This window comes from Micrasema longulum, unplaced genomic scaffold, assembly GCF_059751315.1.
Source record: "Micrasema longulum isolate JH-2025_06_02 unplaced genomic scaffold, ASM5975131v1 h1tg000080l, whole genome shotgun sequence".
Taxonomy (NCBI): domain Eukaryota; kingdom Metazoa; phylum Arthropoda; class Insecta; order Trichoptera; family Brachycentridae; genus Micrasema; species Micrasema longulum.
Window position 1 is genome coordinate 586074 of NW_028277286.1, and position 19225 is coordinate 605298.

Here is a 19225-nt window from a genome sequence, read left to right on the forward strand (position 1 = left end):
ATTTTGTCGAGAATTGTTTTTTAAAAAAAGATATTTTTTTAATTAACATAAGGTTACAGGCGCATAACTGTTTGAAAGTTTTCATTATTTACCATTTGTCACATATTTTGGTAAGAATACGTGTAAAGTGTAAAACAATGCTATCAAATAAATAGTCTCCTTTTTTCACTGTTTGTCTATAACACTTCAGCCAGACGACAGAATTTGATTCAGGATACGGCACTACCCGATGTGAGGAGTAACGCTTTACCCACCGTTAAACTACTGGGAGTCATCCTTAATTCTGACCTTTCTCTTGACGCTCAAATTAGTAGAACGATAAGTTCATGCTTTTACCAGCTGAGACAGATTAAATGTATACGCAAAAATTTGCCAGTTGATGCCGCCCGTCAATCAATAAATGCGTTTGTAGTGTCTAGAGTCGATTATTGTGATGGTATCTACGCAGGTCTACCGATGAATAAAATGACTCGCCTACAGGCTGTATTAAATGCCGCAGCGAGACTTATTTTTGGAATCTCTAAATTCAGTCATATCACTCAACTACTTCGGGAATTGCACTGGCTACGTTTTCCACAGAGGGTGGAATACAAACTCCGTTGGTTTATGTATAAGTCACTGCATAACTTTGCTCCAGAATATCTAACGGAACTCTGCATTCCAGATGAACTAGCTGACAGACGTTTTACGCTTAGATCAGCTTCATGTACGTCGAAAGGAAAAGTTATTTTACGTCTACGCAAACAGCGCACTAAATTCGGCGAACGTGCATTTGCGGTCGCAGGCCCTACGGCATGGAATGCTCTCCCAGCAGAAATCCGAAACTGTGAGAGTGAAGTGATGTTTCGGAAGAAACTTAAAACCCACTTGTTCTCTAAATCATTTGAATAAATTCTTAGCATGTGGTGGAAAAGTAGTATGAAAAAGTACATTATTTTTCTTAAATTAAAAAGTTAAAGTTAAAATTAAATTTATATCTTTATATAATCACTTTGAAAAGCGCTCTTGAGGTATTATATTACAAAAATGGCGCTGTATAAGTTATCCATAATAATTATTATTATAACACGACTACACATTAACGACTTATATACACTAACTGAATGTTTTCTAACAGTTAACAACTTATTTTTAAATTTTAAGCTACGGTTGGAGAGGAACTATATTTCACGCCCAGCGTACGGTGGCTGAGCTCAATGTTCAATGTCGTTGGCTGGTTTTTGAGACCACTTTACAGATTGTTTAAAATTCTCGAAATTTCAGCCCATGTCTACAAACACTTGGACGTACTCAAATTGTTTCAAACATAAATTTCAATTTATATCAATTCCATTTTGCATCAAATAGCAAATAATTACGCTAGGCGAGATTGTATTACAGAATGCGCTTTATTATTATTTGTTCCTATGATTTTTTATATATTTTACTAAACACGAAAAATTACACTTTCTAATATGTTACACGGATCCACTCTGTTTTATTTTCAAAACATTACTCGCTGCTGAATCTTAAATAATTTATTTACACCTTCTGTTTAAACAGAACTTTTACTTAAGTAAGAATTAAATTTAAGAATAATTTTATTCGTTGTCATTGTGTAATTATTTGATAATGATTCTGATTTTTTTGTGCAACATTTATGTACTATTTAAGTATTCCTATTTTTATTTTCTTATACACCTATATATAAAGTGCGTATTTTAAACTTGAAAAGTGTGTAAATAATTTTTATTTACTTATTACCTACAATATTGGTTAATTTATATTTGTTCATCTTGATAATTTTTATCTTTCAACATTCAACGATTATTGGGCTTTTAAATGAATGTTGTTCATACTTCATATAAAAAAGTTTTTCATACGTATTTGGATATTGATAAATAGTGTAAAAATCAATGCCAAATATATTGTTTTTACTAAATATGTTGCTAAGAATATCAGACTAATTTTTAATAAGCTATTTATTAAATAGGTATGTATGTAGTGTCGTGCTTGGAACGTTGAAACTTTTTATGACAAGTGTTTTGGTTTGATTGAAATGTTTCAGATAAGTAAGTGTTAGAAGGGATAATAATGGAGAAAAACAAGTAGGTATTAATTTGATATAATCTTTATATATTTTCATTTGTTTAAATAAGCGTGAACATTTGGTTCAATTAAATAAAATACTCTCTATACTATTTACATTTGGTACAAAATCATATTTACACTATATTATACATTAATATCGTAATAGGTACATTGGAATGCTAAACATAGAATTTTCATAGTAATTTGCTTCCATAAATTCAGTTGCGGGAAAAAACAGTTTTATAAATAAATTAAACATCACTAGCTTTCGCAACAAATAGAAATCGCCGAATTCGTTCTACAACATTCGTTAGTATCACAAGGAAATTAAAAATTCTACTTTTTACACAAGATACGGCAAATGGAAAAAATAGCGAATTTAATAACGGATTTTCATATAACTACGACAATAAATAAATAACTGTACAATTAAAACTAATCACTGATTCGCTGCCCGAGCGGAGGGTCACCGTCGCTCTACAATCATTCCACACGTGAGATCAAACATAAATTAATCAACCATTAAACAGAAATAGGTACATACAATCAGTCTGAGAACAACTCGTCTACATAGAGGGGACATCACGACTCTCGGGAGATGACCGTGACGGAGGGGTGCTTGTACACGGGCTGGGGCTCCGGGCTGCTGTCCCGGGGGGCCACGCCCAGGCTCTGCAGGCGCTGGTACAGAGCGTAGGGCGAGCCCAGTTGCGGAGGTGCCAAGCCAGGGGGAAAGGCGCGCGGCCAGGCGGGCAGGGCGGGGGCGCCGTACAGGCGCTCCAGCCCCAGGCCGAAGGGGGGCGGCGGCAGCGCGCCGGCCTTGGGCGCGCCCAGTGCGGGGGCGTACGGCCCGTAGCGCTGGTACATGGAGGCCAGCAGCGCGGGGTTGGGGTACAGCCCCATGAGGGGCGCGTAGGGGCCCGGGGGCGGCAGCAGCGCGTGCCCCGCCAGCAGCGCGCTACGCTTGAAGGCGGCCAGGCGCGCGCGGCCCGCGGCCGAGGAGCGCCTGCGCAGCTTGCCGGTGGTGCCCCCGATGAACACGTCCTCCGCGGACGAGTCCAGCATCCAGTAGTTGCCCTTCCCGGGGTCGTCGTAGTGACGCGGAACCTTCACGAAGCACTTGTTCAGACTGAGATTGTGCCTGATGGAGTTCTGCCAGCCTTGCTTGTTCTCTCTGTAGTACGGAAAGTTCCTCATGATGTACTCGTATATCCCGTTGAGCGTCAGCCGCTTCTCGGGGCTCTGGCGGATGGCCATCATGATGAGAGCGTTGTAGCTGTAGGCGGGTTTCTCGTTGCCCGTCTTCTTGGGCTCTTCCGGGGACGCGGGGGCCCCTGTGGAGCAGTCCAGCGGAGGCGGGGTCCCGGTGACGTCCAGCTCGGACTCCGAGTCGGAGTAGTCCCTCTCGGAGGGCGAGCCCGCCGGGGACAGGGGCGGAGAGCGCGAGGGCGAGGGAGGCTCGGATCCCTTCAGCAGGAGTGAGCTGATGCTGAAGCTGGACTTGAGAGGTGCTCTCGCCATAATTGGATAAATATTCACTGGAGTATTTTCTATATTCACCATCGTATCACGGTGAAAACAGTTCAGTTTTAAAATACAAATAAAAAATAAAAGGCACTTCTTTCCGCGAAGCCACTTTTATCACAAATTACAACACAACAATTTCGCGAGAGGAATATAATAGCTCGTTTCGTCCGCAACCACACTGAACGCTTGTCTGAAGACGACTGAAGGAGCGGCGATGTTGGCGGGGGATATATAGGCGAGTGAAGCCACGCCCGGGAAAGCGTCAACAGGAGGGGAGAGACTCCACCCCTCGCGTACTCGGCTCCGCCTGTTGTCCATACAACACGGCACACCTGCATCCCCCTCCCAGTATTTCCAGTTATGTTTTTATTTCCCCGCAGCCATGTAATGTACAGGGCGCCACTCCCGTCCTGTCCTTTAGAGATTTATCTCCGTAAACTTGCGAATTCTCGAACCTTATTAGATTTCATATTTTAAATCTATTTACTCGCAAATTATTAGAAATCTGTGTTTTCTGTTTACTGAATTTAAGAAAATGGTTTGAAATATCTTTTCGTATTGAATAAAGTGAAGGATGTGATCTTAAAAAAATAATTAGAAATTTTCAAAACCGTATTTAAAGATTTGAGTTAGATAGTGCTAATTAATCAATCAATAAAATACAGGAATGTTTGAATTCTAATATCTATGAAATTACTTTGAAATTACGTAATTAAAAATGTTTACCTATATCGGGTATCAATCTAACTGCACGTAAATAAAATGTATTTTGATAGCGAAGATACATATTTTTTTAAATGTGCATTCGGCACGAAACAGAAAATTGCTTTCGTTAATAAAATTTTAACAAATAAGTATCCTTACAAATGCGTACAAGTAAATTTGATCGTGTATAGATCACTTACAAACCTAACTTGTGCCTAAATAATTAAAAAACAAAGTATTTTACTTTATTTCAATGCATAATTTATCTAAGCAAATTAAATTTTAATTATTTTTAAAACTATTGACTGGCAACTACATACCTTTGTTTAAATTTTAATACGTTGTCGTATAACACTTTAAAGGTGTTTAATAGTGAGAATAAAACTATAATATATGTAGGTACTTAAGTATCATACCAGTATTTAAAATATAAAAAACTAAAAATTTGGTTTACTTACATTAATGTGCTTTGAACAATTGTTTATTACCCTTATTTAAAATAGTTTCAAATTGGAAGTTTTATTGAAAAATATAAGGCTACACGTTATTTTCATAAAATTTTAGTTTTAAGAAATAAACATTTTAAGTAAATAAAATAAAACAAAAATTGATCCATTTCCGAAAATAACCCATTCTTTTCATATCAATACCAAAACGTTATACTATTGTTTTTAAATGTTCCTAGATTGGTACCTATGTATGTACTATGTACCTACTACTGGATTGGTAGTTACCTACCCAAGTTTGACTATATTCGAAGAATAATGCAACATCTCATTTATTTCAAATAATTTGGTATGATATGTATTTGATTTTTACCCTTGAAAACAAACGTTTCTCATTTCGAAGCTAATGACTATGTTGGTTTCCATTTTATTTTAAATGACAATGATTTTAGTTTTTTTTATACTATTTAAAAATATATAAGGAAATACAAAATATATAGGTACATTTAACGCAAGAAAGATTTGCATTTCACAATTGTATTTTTTTTTAAAATAACAGATTTTTTCACCAATGGGAAATACGCAGATATCCTACAATAAGTTTTTTTCCGATGTATTTTTACTAATATTATCTTTCATAATATATTTTAAAGACTTAAGTTGGTTTTAAAATGGCCTCAAGGCAAAGTACTATTCTTAAAACAGATACATAATGAAGAGATCTTAACTTAAGATGGCAGAAGATTAAAAAGAAGACTCTCAAAACATTTTAGGTAAAGCGTGACAAGAATATTTAGTCATTGTATTAGTATTTAGGATGTCGAGAATTGTTATAAAACTTACCTTATTTAATTTACTTACAAAAATTCAGAGCTCTTTGTTTGCATTTGGCAAAAATATACCACGTACAAATATAAAACCAATTAATATTTATAGTGATTTCACATTTTTTGTGTTACATTTACCTTGAGATAAAACAAAGCAGCATGTCGTTTCCCAGTGAGGTAGGTAGAGAGGATAGAACGCGCACACTTTGTTTTTACGACAAACCTCGAGGCAAAATGAAGACAGGTGGACACCCAGAATAATAAAGTGAAGACCATGGACAAACAAAAGAGGCGTTGGAAGGACACAAAAAAGATGAGTCTGACGATGACATTGCCTCGATAGCCGGTAAACGTGGATTATAAAAGCCTGTGATAGGAAGGAATGGAGACGTTTGGAAGAGGCCTTTACCTAGCAGTGAAGAGAATAAGGCTGAAGAAGAAGAAAACATATATTTATATTCGGACATATTCTAAATATTGTTAGCTGCCTACATTATTGACTTTGGAAGTTTGGATAATTTTTGAAAAAAAAAAAGCGCTTTTGTGAATCGCCAAAATATTTCTATTTTGGGAGCATTTTCAACGAGTAAATAACGCACTATTTAATAAATGGGATCAATTTGTGATATTGTGGGGTTCGAAACTCGGACCTTTTATTCGCGAGTCTTCGAAACCAGCCACGACACCACACCAAGCTAGGTATGTTGATTTTATAAATGAACACAATGCCTACCGATCTTACCGTGGAAAAGAAATGTATGTTATGACTTTACCCTTAACATAATTTGCACATTTTTTGGTTTACTGTTTTGAAGAACCCCATTAGCAAGATAATGTTTTCGGAAAACAACTAACAGTTTCTAACTGTCTTTTTAAGTGTGTGTCTAAAAATCTAGCAAATATTTGCAATTTCTTAGTTTTCCAAATAACCCAGGTATCGTAGATCGCGATTGTTATTGTCTTTTGTGTTTTTTCAGAGAAAACATCGGTTTGTACAGTTAGTTATTAATCCTAAAAGATTATTCCTAATGTTTACAACCGTTAGGGCTAAAGTGGTTCTCGTTTTAAACAAAAAGAGTTTACAAACTTCCCTTGCCTTCAGACAAAATACTGTTATACGGGTTCAATTGAAAACGAAAAAACTTTATTTCTATTTTTAAGAATATATTAAAAAATGTATAAAATCTTCTAAGAGCAACTTTGGTTTTTATGCCCAAATGTCCAGAATGTATAGATTAGTCAATTCATCACACGACTTGGAATGCTTTGGGATAGATCTTCCGGCTTTTTGTAGATCTCTTCGCGACTAAACAGTGTGGGATGAAGTTGGATTGGCATGGTTTAGCTCGAAGTCTTAGGTCTTACGTTTTTTTTAAATATATTGCATACAATTATTGTTTTCCCCTTGTTTGTCTTTGCTAAATAGTTTTATGTTATTTTTGTTCAGTTTCTTGCATTTATGTTTCTTCGTGTAACTGTTGTAATTGGCTTAGGCCGTATATATAAAAACAAAATAAAAAAAATGAATATCCGAAGTTTTGTAGATAAGCATTTACTGGATTTTTTGACAGATTTTAACAGATTTACAGATTTTTAAAATACCGTAATTTACAAATCGTAGTACTATTGATAAAAAAAAAAAATACAAGTGCTTTTCAGTGTTCAAAAATAATTCGGGGAAATTTCACCTGTTTGTAGCAATAAATGTTTTTTCTCTTAACTGCATAAAAATGAGCAGACGCGTGTATTAAAGAAATAAAAAATGTAAAATCATATTCAGAATAGTAGATTCCACACTCATCAAAGTGTTAATATTTTTTTTTAAATATTTGAGTGTTATAACAAAAAAATACCTTTCACTCATACAGTCCTCCTTAAAACAACGTTGTTTACATATTTGTCAAATAGTAAGAATTAAAATATGATAAAAAATAAAACAGCCCTGTAAATGCATCACTTTCCATACAAACTTAACGAAAAGTTATTTATTTCCCTAAAGATATTTAAAAATCCAAAACAATTTTGTAAATTCGGTCATAATATATTAGAGTTGGAATGGTCAAAACCGAATAATATTTGTTTTAAAAATGAAATGCAAAAAAAAAAAACAATTTCCCATCAGGAGTTATCTTGTTTTGTAAGTGTGCGCAACAAAGCTACCGTACCCTTTCAACAGTAGCGATAATTTTATGAACGGTTTTGACTATTAGCAAAAACAAATTAACTTTTTTCAGCTTATAACTTTACCACACCTTGCAGTAAAGCTTACATTCTGCCTGAAGGCAGATCCTTATTAGATACCACAATCTCTTAAAAGCCACGGCTATGTAATCATAAATGAGCCTGTTGCCTTTTCAAAGAAAAAATAATAAGTCCTTTGTTTATGGCATCATCTTAAGAGAATGACAAAACATCATTTATCATTTGTGAAAACACATTTTACAACATTTTGTTATAGATACTGATTACTAATTAAAACCAGGTAAATTAACTTAACGTAGGTAAATAAATATTTGTATAATTTTATGTCTAATTAATTATTTAACTCTCTGTGTCCAGGTGGATAAAGAATACAGTTTTGTTTGTGACCTATACATTGGATGAGTGTTTATGAATCGATGGCTGCTCTCAGGTAAAAAATACTCGATGAGGAAACCATGCGGAAATAAGTTCGCCTCGTTGCGTAATAGTTGGCGCGTTCGCCTATCACGCTTGAGGTCCCGGGTTCGATTTCAGGAAAAGTCGACATAAAATGTTTATTAAAAAGGGGTTTTAAATTCCAATATTTTATATTCCTGGATATGAAACCAGAAGTGTATGGCTAATCACCTCGCTTCCACGTAACGGATCATCAAAATACGCCGCATTTGGTGTCCCAATGCCGTGCCATATACACCACTGGTTGCGGAAATGGGGTTGATGATGATTAATCTTTAAGCGCGTTGGTTTGATGTTTGTAGTTAAATGTATAAAGTAAGTTGATTTAAGTAATCTAGTTTTTCAACAACCAAAATTATATTTAAATTAATTAAAATTTAAGGTACCTATATAAATTTATACTTGGAATTAGTTATACATTTTTGAATTACGATTTTTTATTAAAAACATTAAATTTGTTAAAACCTAACGATCGAAGAAAAATTATAGACTTATTCCAAATTGTAAATTCAATATGGGTTTGCCCAGAACTGTTATTTGTACCACCGTTTTATAGCAACAATTCACGGACTTTGTATACTTGTAATGCTGTGTTAAATAGACTCCAAGAACTCAGCAATAGTTATTCTCATGTATCGGATATATTTAGTGCAGGATATTGTTCTTATGGGTCAAACCTACTGAACTTTTTCAAAGATGGTGAATGGTAATTAAGCCTTTAGTATGATTGTTATATGAAATAGTGTTTTATGATTTTCACGTTATATTTACCCGTTAAAATATTTTATTATTTTTATTTGATTTTTACATTTATTTTAAACTGTTTTAAACTTCTAATGAATGTATTATATATTTTTTAGGTTTAGTTTTTGTTTCTAAATCTTAGTAATGTATTTTTTTTTTAAAACAATTAAACCAAATATGTTCATGTTTTAAATTTTGTAAAAGACAATTTTGCAGTATATGTTAATAAAATAAATAAATTAATTAAATGATAGCTAAATCAAAGGTTGTGTTGAAATAATAACAATATTTTTAGTTCAATCATTTTATACTTCGTAAAATTACGCAAGATTTTCTGATAATGTAAAATTGGTTTATACGGTTATTTTTAAATCGTATTTTTTGCAATCAAAAACTCCGAATTGTATTTCTAGGCATATTATTTTGTTTTTTAAAGAAACCACGTATATTTATTTAATATCGTTGTCAAATAAATCTGCATTTTAGATAAATTACAGTGATTTCGAATGTTTGATATCCCATGTTAATTTATTAGTGCCGGTCAGTCAACCAAGTAAAAGCATTGAATACATCGTTGTTTGAGTAAGTACCTACACACATTTGAACGAACATGAAAACTTTCTGTTACGCATATATAAGGAAAGGTAATCAATGATTTGAATAGACTTGAAGTGGAATTTATTTAATTATGATGATAAACATTATAAATACCTTTAGTGCTGGAAGCGTATGCTAATAATGTTCTGGACAGTCAGACGCACCAACGAAACTAATATTAATTTTTGCTCCAAATGCATAAAATATTAGGGTGTAAAATAAGTTTTAATTTTTTTTTATTTTTATTTATTTGAAGATTTTTTATTATCTCTTACGGATTTTTACATTCATTTTACAAAAAAAGTACGTCATTTTTTATTCATACTCTGTTGTTAATAATAATATTTTTTACGCCTTTTGAAAAGTTTGTCCTAGTCTATTGTTTAGTTTTGTCTGGTAGTTTATTGTATAATTTCAGTCCCTGATTTATTATTCTCGATTGTCCTTGTCTCGTTTTGGAATATTGCATGTGATATTGTTCTGATATTCTTGTATTATGTCCATGTTTATTACAGTTTTTTTAAGCTTTAGTTCTTTGACTACAATTATATTAGTGGCTAACTTATAAATAAATTTTAAAGATACTGGGAATCGGGCCTCAGGTCACATACCGCAACTGTTTATGTAAATATTTAATCATCAAGCTAATGATTTATTATTAACAAATCATTGTTTGCCCAAATGAAATATTTGTGTAATTTATTATAAAATTAATTTCTTTTATTACGGAAGTACTTCGGTAGATAGGTATATTTCAATTTACTTATGCTAATGTAATAGCCATTTTACTATTGAAATGTTTTTGTTACTACGGCTAAATTACCTGTTAATTCATATTACTGTAGACGCGACTATGAATGGACTGCCGAGACGTATTTCCCCAACATTAATGATTCCTTATTCCATTAGGGGTTGGTTATCCTAGATTGAACTTAGACCATCCTGTCCTTTGTCCCAAGATTTACAACGGTAAATTTTGAATCGAAAATTTCATTCATAAATTGAGTAGGTAGGTAGTATTTACAACCGACCTTCTTAAAATACTACGATAGTACTTGACGCTGAATATTACAGTAAACCTTTTAAAAAGTGTGTTTTCGAAAGCCAATACTTTGAAAACTTCTGGAAAATTTGCTCGGTTTCTTCAAAATACTTAAAAGGCCTTCCAAAAAATGTGCAAATCTATAAATGAAAGAAAAAACGATCTTCATATTTATTACAAATTACATCAACATGTCATTTTTCGCATCAGATGGTGCATAGGGCACTTCATTCATATTTATGTTTTTATTATAATAGGGAAATATCACGAACTACGAATACCGATAAAATATATTAAATGGATTTGGAATAATTAATTATCTTTTCAAAATAAATATGAATATTTTGGAGAAACGTTTTTATTTATAGCTTCTAAAAGAAAATATAAAAAAAATTGTCACTAAAAAAATGAGACATGTTTGGCATTTATAATCGCGACGTCAAGATTTGTGACGAAGTTCTATAAAAAATTTAACGGTTTGCAACAAAGTTGAAAATAAATATAAATCGTGACGTATTAGGGGCGTGGCCAATGCAATGACCGTTTTTGCGGGAATTCAAAATTACCAAATTTAAAAATATTTTTTATGCTACTTCAAGTGTTTTTAAAAAAGTGATCGTTCCCTATTGTATTTTGATATTGCATGACATTTTTCACGTCTCAGAGGGAGTTTTTCGACGCAAGATTTCTTTAGCTTTTTTAACATTTTCTAAATATATATATATATTATTTGTACCTACCTATGTGTTATTTTTACATGTGCATATCTAGGCTTTTAACAATGTATGTATGAAATAAGTTCGTCTGGTTCGAGAAAGAAATGATTTGTTTCGAAGTAAAGTTTAATTCTCTCTAGAACATCTAACAGTATAATATGTTTCTTATTATTTTATAACTGTTTCAAATGAAAAATGACGACCACGGGGAAGAAGAAACGTTGGTCATTAAATCTAGATTTTCAGATAACTCATTTTTAAGATTTACGACCTCACAATTTTTAAATTTAGTATTTTTGACAATAAACAAAAACTATTTTTTTAAACATACCTATAAATTAGTTCAAATAAAACAACACAAGTTTTTCAGAATGTCAACCTAAAATAAAAATAAAACAATTTAAGTTGGATTATTCAGAGAAATAGGGGTATATGTTAGCAAATGTAAGGAAAAATGTTGCTAATTGTTATTTACAGATTTTTAAATATGTACGAGCTGCTTTGGGGCCGCTTCTCTTGCTGATTGTTGAAGTATTATTATAATATAGTGGTTTGGTTAGGCAAGATAAATACTGCATTATCAAAGTTTTAATCTTCAGATTTTGCCTGTTTTTACTCTCCATCACAACTTTGTTTCCCAGGAATCATTAATAAATATTATATTAGATATCCATTTAGAATTTTCCTTTTCAATTCGTAACTCACGAAATAGGCCTGGAAAGGACATTTTTTCTAATAAAATAAAAAAGTTATCCTTGATCAGAAATTTGGTAAACCAACCTTAATGAAGAAGTTCCAAGGTTTTTCATTGTTTTTTTTATTTGTCCACAGACTATTTAACTAAGTCAAAAAAGTAAAGACTAAAAATTTGTGTATCATATTATCCGCGCTATGATTTTTTAAGGTTTTTCATTTTTGAAATTACTTTTCGTGTGACGTCTCAAGTTTTCTTCCCCTTCTTCTTGATAAGTTCAGCCGATTGGTCAGTTTACTTACCATAAATCGGAAATCTATCTCTTTTTATCTATATTTGATTCGAAATAACTACGGACGTCGTGCAAAGTAGTTTGTTTTTCAAGAAATTTCGCCGAACAATTTGATACTCTTATAATTTAACATATTATAACAGAGATGAAGAACATTTAAGAAAAGGTAATATAGAAGTCTAGGCATCTACAGGGCTTACGACCTGTCAATGGCTGGTTTAAGTGGCCACTTAACACACTGTGTAACATTAACTATTCTGCCCATATTAAACATCTATATTCCTTCAATTATTTCAAATGTTAATGTTTGTGAAGTTAAAGAGCTGAAACCTTTATTTATGCGGGTGAGATTCATCTAATTGAGTCCTTGTGTACAAAAATTTGGACAAACTCATAATATTGTTGCTCTTATATTTACCGCGCGTCCAAATACATCTTTTCAATCTAATTTCCCATGGGGCTGAATTTTTTTATTACATATATGGCAGAAGAAGATGATGGCCCTGACTCTTGAGCTTTGCATTAAAAAATATTTAGTATGTGCTAAGCTGACTAACACCTTTTTTGCTTGAATTATGCTTTTTTTCCTTGTTTCCCATTCCCATATTTAAAAAGCGAATATCCCACCGACTATTCATTTTCTTCTAATGTTTATTTTTCTATTTAAAAGTATCAAATATTGTTAACAAAACTGCGTCGATTGCAGAATATTTGTATTCGTTATATCTTTAATCTTCGCAAATTTGACCACATAACCGAGTATCGCACGCAACTACACTGGCTCAGTATCAGGCATTGAAGAAACATTCACACTCTATCACTTCTTCACAATATTTTAAATAATCCCACTTCGCCTGTTTATCTGAGAGAGCTCATCCAACTTCTTTCACAACACGGACTATCTCTTCGTTCTAGTAACGAGAGAACCCTTTTAATACCCTGTCATCGCTCTATTTTTTTTGCCTCCTCTTTCACAGTAGTAGCCGCTCGATTGTGGAATAATCTACCCACTAATGTTAGAGACGCTTCTTTATTTACATTTAAGTCAAGATTGAAATGTCACTATCTAAATATTTAAATTGTTCCTTTATCCTTCTTCTTTCCTTCCCATCCCCTCTCCTCTCTTCATAGTAAAGTGTTATTTTTTTTATACATAAGTTTATTTTTGTTAATCTTTGCTTTTAATTTTTGTATAAAATTGTAAGATTCAATATGTCCATGTATTTATAATTTTCTCAAACTGAACGGTTTGGGTAGGTAGGAAGAAATTGCCTTAAGGCAATATGCCCGCCCTTTTATGTATATTTATTGTATATGTATATAAAATGTCAAAATAAAATAAATAAATAAGTCAAATTAGGCCAAAAAGTGACTTGCGCCAGTCATTCCCTGTAGTCATGCTTTTGAATGCATGTATCTATGTTTAAACACATTTACGCGTTTATTATTATGCCGTTAGCTCAATCAAATAATTTAAATTGTAGGTCTCCACACGCCAAGGTGTATTTGCCTAACAATAGAATTTGAAACATTCACCACTTCAATTTTTCTTATCCATATTAACTTCAAAGCCACCATTAATCTCAGAAGGAAATTCATACATATAATAAACAATTATTAAAAATGAAACCTTCTGTTGATGTCAATTGTGATTTTTAAAAATGAAAAAAGCCAGGTATTAGATATTAGGTCATGAACATTAATTTACTGTTCAAATTTTCTATACACATTGTTAAAGGATCTTTTCAGCATGACATGTATGATCATTTCTTTAACGAAAAACCAGTCAGGTCATAAGCTCCTGGAAGAGGAGAGAGTTAGTCTCACATCTCTTAAAATCTGAGACTACTCCCCCCCTCACGGTGAAAGTTAAATGATTTGTAAAGTCAACAATGTTTTGAGTATGTCCAAATGCTTGCGGACTGGCTGGATTATCTCCCTAGGGAGTTGTTCATATTTCAATTTGTTGCAACAGAGAGAGAAATCACTTTTGAGAAGGGAATATGGGAGTCTAGGCATTTACAGGGTTTATGATCTGTCATTGGCTATTTTAAGTGGCCAGTTTACACACTGTGTAATATTTACCATTCTGCCTATGTTTAAACATCCACATTTCCTCAACTCTTCCATCAGTTGAATTTTGTGGAGTAAAAGAGCTGAAACCTTTAACATGTGGGTGAGATTCATCCGGCTGAACCAATTCACCTACTGGACAACGCCCGTAAACAATTTTCCAACTTTTTCTTTTACCAGGTAGTTAATTCAATAATGTTTTGGATTTTCAACCTAGGGAGTGGTTCATATCTGAGTTGTGGATGTTCAAACATAGGCAGAATGTTCAAACATAGCAGAATGAATGTTACACAGTGTGTGAAGTGACCACTTAAACCAGCCAATGACAGGTCATAAGCCCTGTAAATGCCTAGACACCCATATTCCCTTCTCAAAAGTGATTTCCCTCTCTGTTGCAACAAATTTAGATTTGTAAAGTGATCACTTAACCCTGCCGATGATAGTCTTAAACTCTTTAAATGTCCAGACTTCCATAATTTTAACAGCTTCACCTCTATTCATAAAATATATATTGTATTTTGAAGTCCAACGTCCAGGGTTATCTAAGAATCAGGCAGTGGGGAGGTGGTCGACAAGTACTTTAATATCAAATTAATCATCAAAAATGTTAATAGGTCTGAATTGACAAACACAATATGTTGGTAATTGGTAGTTATGCCGTGTGAGCCAAGCAAGCGGGAACAGAACAAACTGGCTCTGTGTAGGAAAGGATTAATTGACACTGAAGTGAACTGTCCCCATGACATTTGATCTAAGACATTTAACTTAAATTGGTCCTCAAGCGATGCATCCTACGCACCTTACTGATTTCCAAGGGGCCTGAGTTGACTGTTCCTCGTTTGTTCCACGGTGATACGCCAACAAACATGACCGACTACAAAACAGCAATCACAACAGACAAATACTTTTACAAAATACAAACTGCATCATCATTTTAAAATTAAGTTGAAGAATTCTAAATTTAATTTTCTGTGCCCATGCGGGTGAATAGGTACAGTTTCGTGTGTGAAATAGAACTAGAATCCTGGACGAGTTTTTTGCTGTCTTCGGGTAAAAATCCTGAACAAGAAAATCGAGTGTAAATAAGTCTGTTGGTGATTTTCAGGTAATTGTTGACACACTGCAGGAAAACTCAACTCGTCAGGGTTTTAATATTAATACAAAAAAGACTCAGATTATGTGCAACAAATCCTGTCTTGACCCTGATCAGCCTTTCCATAATAATGAGCAGAGGATTGAGAAAGTTGACAGCTTTAAATACTTGGAAGTTCATATAACTGAGGATGGAAGCATGCACAAAGAGCTCGCAACCTTTAACATAATGCGTGTTGTCTGGAACTCAAGTCTATACTCGGTCAAAACAAAATGCCGATTATTTAACTATTGTATAATGCCAGTACTCCTATATGGGTGCGAATCTTGGCACCTTACCAAAGCTCAAATCACCAAACTTCTGAGTTTTGAGAGTAAGTGCTTGAGAAGAATATTAGGTATAAGGTGGTTTGATTTTATAACTAACATTGAAGTCCGAGAACGGACGCAGCAGCCTCCTAATAAAGGGGCGCTGGATTGACGTGGGAAGAGGCAAAAATGTTGGCTGGCCATAGGGTCTCCTGGAGACAACTGGTGATGTCTACATGCTCCACTTAGGAGCGGATGTGGAAAAGAAGAAGAAATAAGTCTGCCAGTTGATAGCTCGTTCGCCTACCATTCATTTGGTCCTGGGTTCGATTCCTGGGAGGGTGGTCGTGTAATATTGATCTTAAGGGTTCGCTTAAATTGTAATTTTTCGCTGTTCCTGTACTTGGACCTGAAACGTAGGACTGATATCCACCTTTACGTAGCAAATGATCAAACCAATCTGCATTTGGTTCACAAATGCCGTACCCTGTGCAATTTTGGATGCGGGAAGAGGAATGATGATGATGAAAGTAAATTCCTCACCTAAAATTTGCGCATTTTCACAGCGGGAGTGGATTTTTCCATGTTGAAATCGATTTGAACGTCACACGTGGCATTGAGTATAGATTCGGGATTTCTTAGGGGCACTTAAACAACAGGTAGAAAAAAGTTTTTAAATTTCGCGGTTATTTGTTAAATTACGAGGAATTGGTCATACTGTACGATTCGTCGTATTTTTTCTGTGTGCTTGCTAATTAATTTGCGTATTTTCGCAGCAGGACAGTTGAAGTGGATTTTGCCATATTGAAATAGAATTGAACGTCACACGAGGCATCGCGTATAGATTTACATTTAAAAAAAAAAAAATCATCGCGGTTATTTGCTAAATTTCAAGGAGTTGATCATTTGTACAATTGGCCTTATTTTATCTACTTGCTAATTAAATTGCACATTTTTACGTTTTTTTATTTATTAAAAAAACAGTAGTGCATATTCTTCGTTCTTTTCCAAAATCAGCTCCTGTGTGGGGCAGGTGGACATCAGCAGATCAGGAGACCCCTTCGCTAGCCTGCACTCTCACCTCATCGCACGTCAATCTTACGTCCCTTAGTTCCGTCGAATAAAACCGAAAGATCGCCATCAACAGCCTGCCAGAACGGCGCGGCGGGAGCCCGCAGATGTAAAGAAGAGGAAATTTGGATTAAAGCTTAATACCGTGCGACTGGTTTCATCGCTTTCGCGACACCTTCGAGACTACCTTATTTATTATAAAATTAACGTCTTTATAAAAAATAGAAAAAAAAATAATTACATAAATTTTTGTTTTTACCCAGTAAAACTTAGTAAAATATTTTTTTCGACAAAAATTATTAAATTTGATTACTATGATATAATTTTGAATTCTTTACCCTTAGATACTGTTTTTGTATGAACACGTTTAATTTTGTTTAAAAAAATACCAGTCTCGAAGATGTCGCCAAAGCGATGAAACCAGTTACAGGTTATTCCTAATTTATGTATTTTAGTAATACTCGTCTTTATTTCTATCATATATAGAATTTTACTTTTAACATTTAAACCGGGCATCAAAATGTTTAATTAAAATCAGTAATGTTCTCCCAAATCGGTTAATTTATATATTATTGTTATTATACACTTTCTGTTTCAAAACATAAAGTATTTATGTCCCAATTAAGCTATTGAAGTTGAAAATAAATGCTAAAATTAAACTGAAGTCTACACCTTAGAAGCATGATGTGTGGGAAGAAATATATGACTTTAAAATATGTTTTTCTTTTCATTTACGTCAGTTGAAGTTTCGAGAGATTAAACGATAAAAATCCATTTTGATAATGCCTTTCGAAATCAATTAGATAGACCAGGAGTCAATTAAACTAATGCCTTAATTATATTTTTGAATTAATTCCACCATTTATGGGGAAATATTTCCATACGCCCCCATAGCCAAGTTGCGTTATCGGCTCTTTAATACAAATTGATATTATGAATTAGAATAACTGTCTATAAATGTTATTAATTAAGATAAGTGTCGGGAACAATAATAATGACGCTGAGTTGAAACTTGTTTTGGTGTATGATGGGCTTAAGAGGAATGTCGGTTCTCTGAATGTTCCGTGTAATGTTTTATTTCCCTAAAACGGTTCACCTATTAACACGCCCCCGCCTGTGTTTACATGGGAAATGCTGTCCCTGTGTGAGAGAACAGGGTGCACATATCACAAAAAATATCTAAATCTTCCCATCCCTCCTCCGAAAAAATATTTTTTTAAAAGTTTTAAAGGGTTATTCGTTTATTGACAATAAACCGGTTTATTTAGCATGACGAAAACCGAAACGAAAACACATGTTCTTTTAAACGATTTTTTCGAGTATGAGAAGGGAGTGCTTTCACTACGAATAATTATCATAATACTAATATCCGCACCTAATGGTGCATAGGGTTGCTCCTTCCGAAAGGGGCAAATAAAAAACAAGGTTTATGATATTGAAATAAGAAATCTTTTTTTTTTTTTACTAAAAATAAAACTTTAGTATGAATTTAGTTTGGTCAGCCTCGTGGTGCAGCGCGGTGTCAGCGCGTTTGCCTACCCTGCAGGAGGTCTTGGGTTCGGTTCCCGACATGGTTGATTTGAAATATTTCTTTTTAAAAAAAGGGTTTAAATTTGTTGCAACACCGAGGGAAAATACTTTATATACGTAATATGGAAATCAAGGCATTTGCAGGGCTTATAACCTGTCATTGGCTAGTTAAAGTGACCAGTTTTACACTGTGTAACATTTGCCATTCTGCCTATGTTTAAAAATCCATATTTCTTCAATTGATATTGTTATCAACACGACTTCCATATTACCTTCTCAAAAATGTTTTCCCTCTTTTTTGCAACATATTTAAAAATAAAAATAACTCCCTGGGGAGTTGATACAGCCTGTTTACAAATATTAAGACATACTCAAAATATTGTTTTTTTACAGAAATGTGTTTTTACACTAGAATATTTCAAAGTCCCTGGACTGATACCTGAAGCGGAAGACTGATCATCTTACCGTCATGAAACAAAAAATGATCTGCGATTGGTATACCAATGTAGTGCCCTAACCATCATCAGGTGCGGAAAGGGAATGATGATAATGAATGAAGTCAATAAGAAGAACCTCGGTCTTTAGAATGGATTTTAGGTAGATATGCAAAGGGAGAGGTTTCACTGAAGTAATTCTTTTTTGCCATGTTTGAAAATGTCACGTGTGTTTGAAAATTACCTTTTCTTATTATTGATAATTTTACCGGTTGATTTTTTTTTATCGGGTATTTTATAAAATGTGGTCATCCTGGTTCGTGTAGAGCTAATGTACAATGCGTGCACACACGACCACGACACACGGGACGGATGCCGTGGCAACAAGTGATGAGATG

General features: G+C 33.8%; 1 protein-coding gene across 1 annotated transcript; it reads right to left on the bottom strand.

The window, feature by feature from the left end:
* Positions 1 to 2090: 2090 nt before the first annotated feature.
* Positions 2091 to 3794, bottom strand: LOC148284898 (fork head domain transcription factor slp2-like). Its single transcript, XM_088233265.1, has one exon. It carries the CDS (start codon positions 3631 to 3633, stop codon positions 2653 to 2655), a length of 981 nt encoding a protein of 326 aa, XP_088089391.1. The 5' UTR covers positions 3634 to 3794; the 3' UTR covers positions 2091 to 2652.
* Positions 3795 to 19225: the final 15431 nt, after the last annotated feature.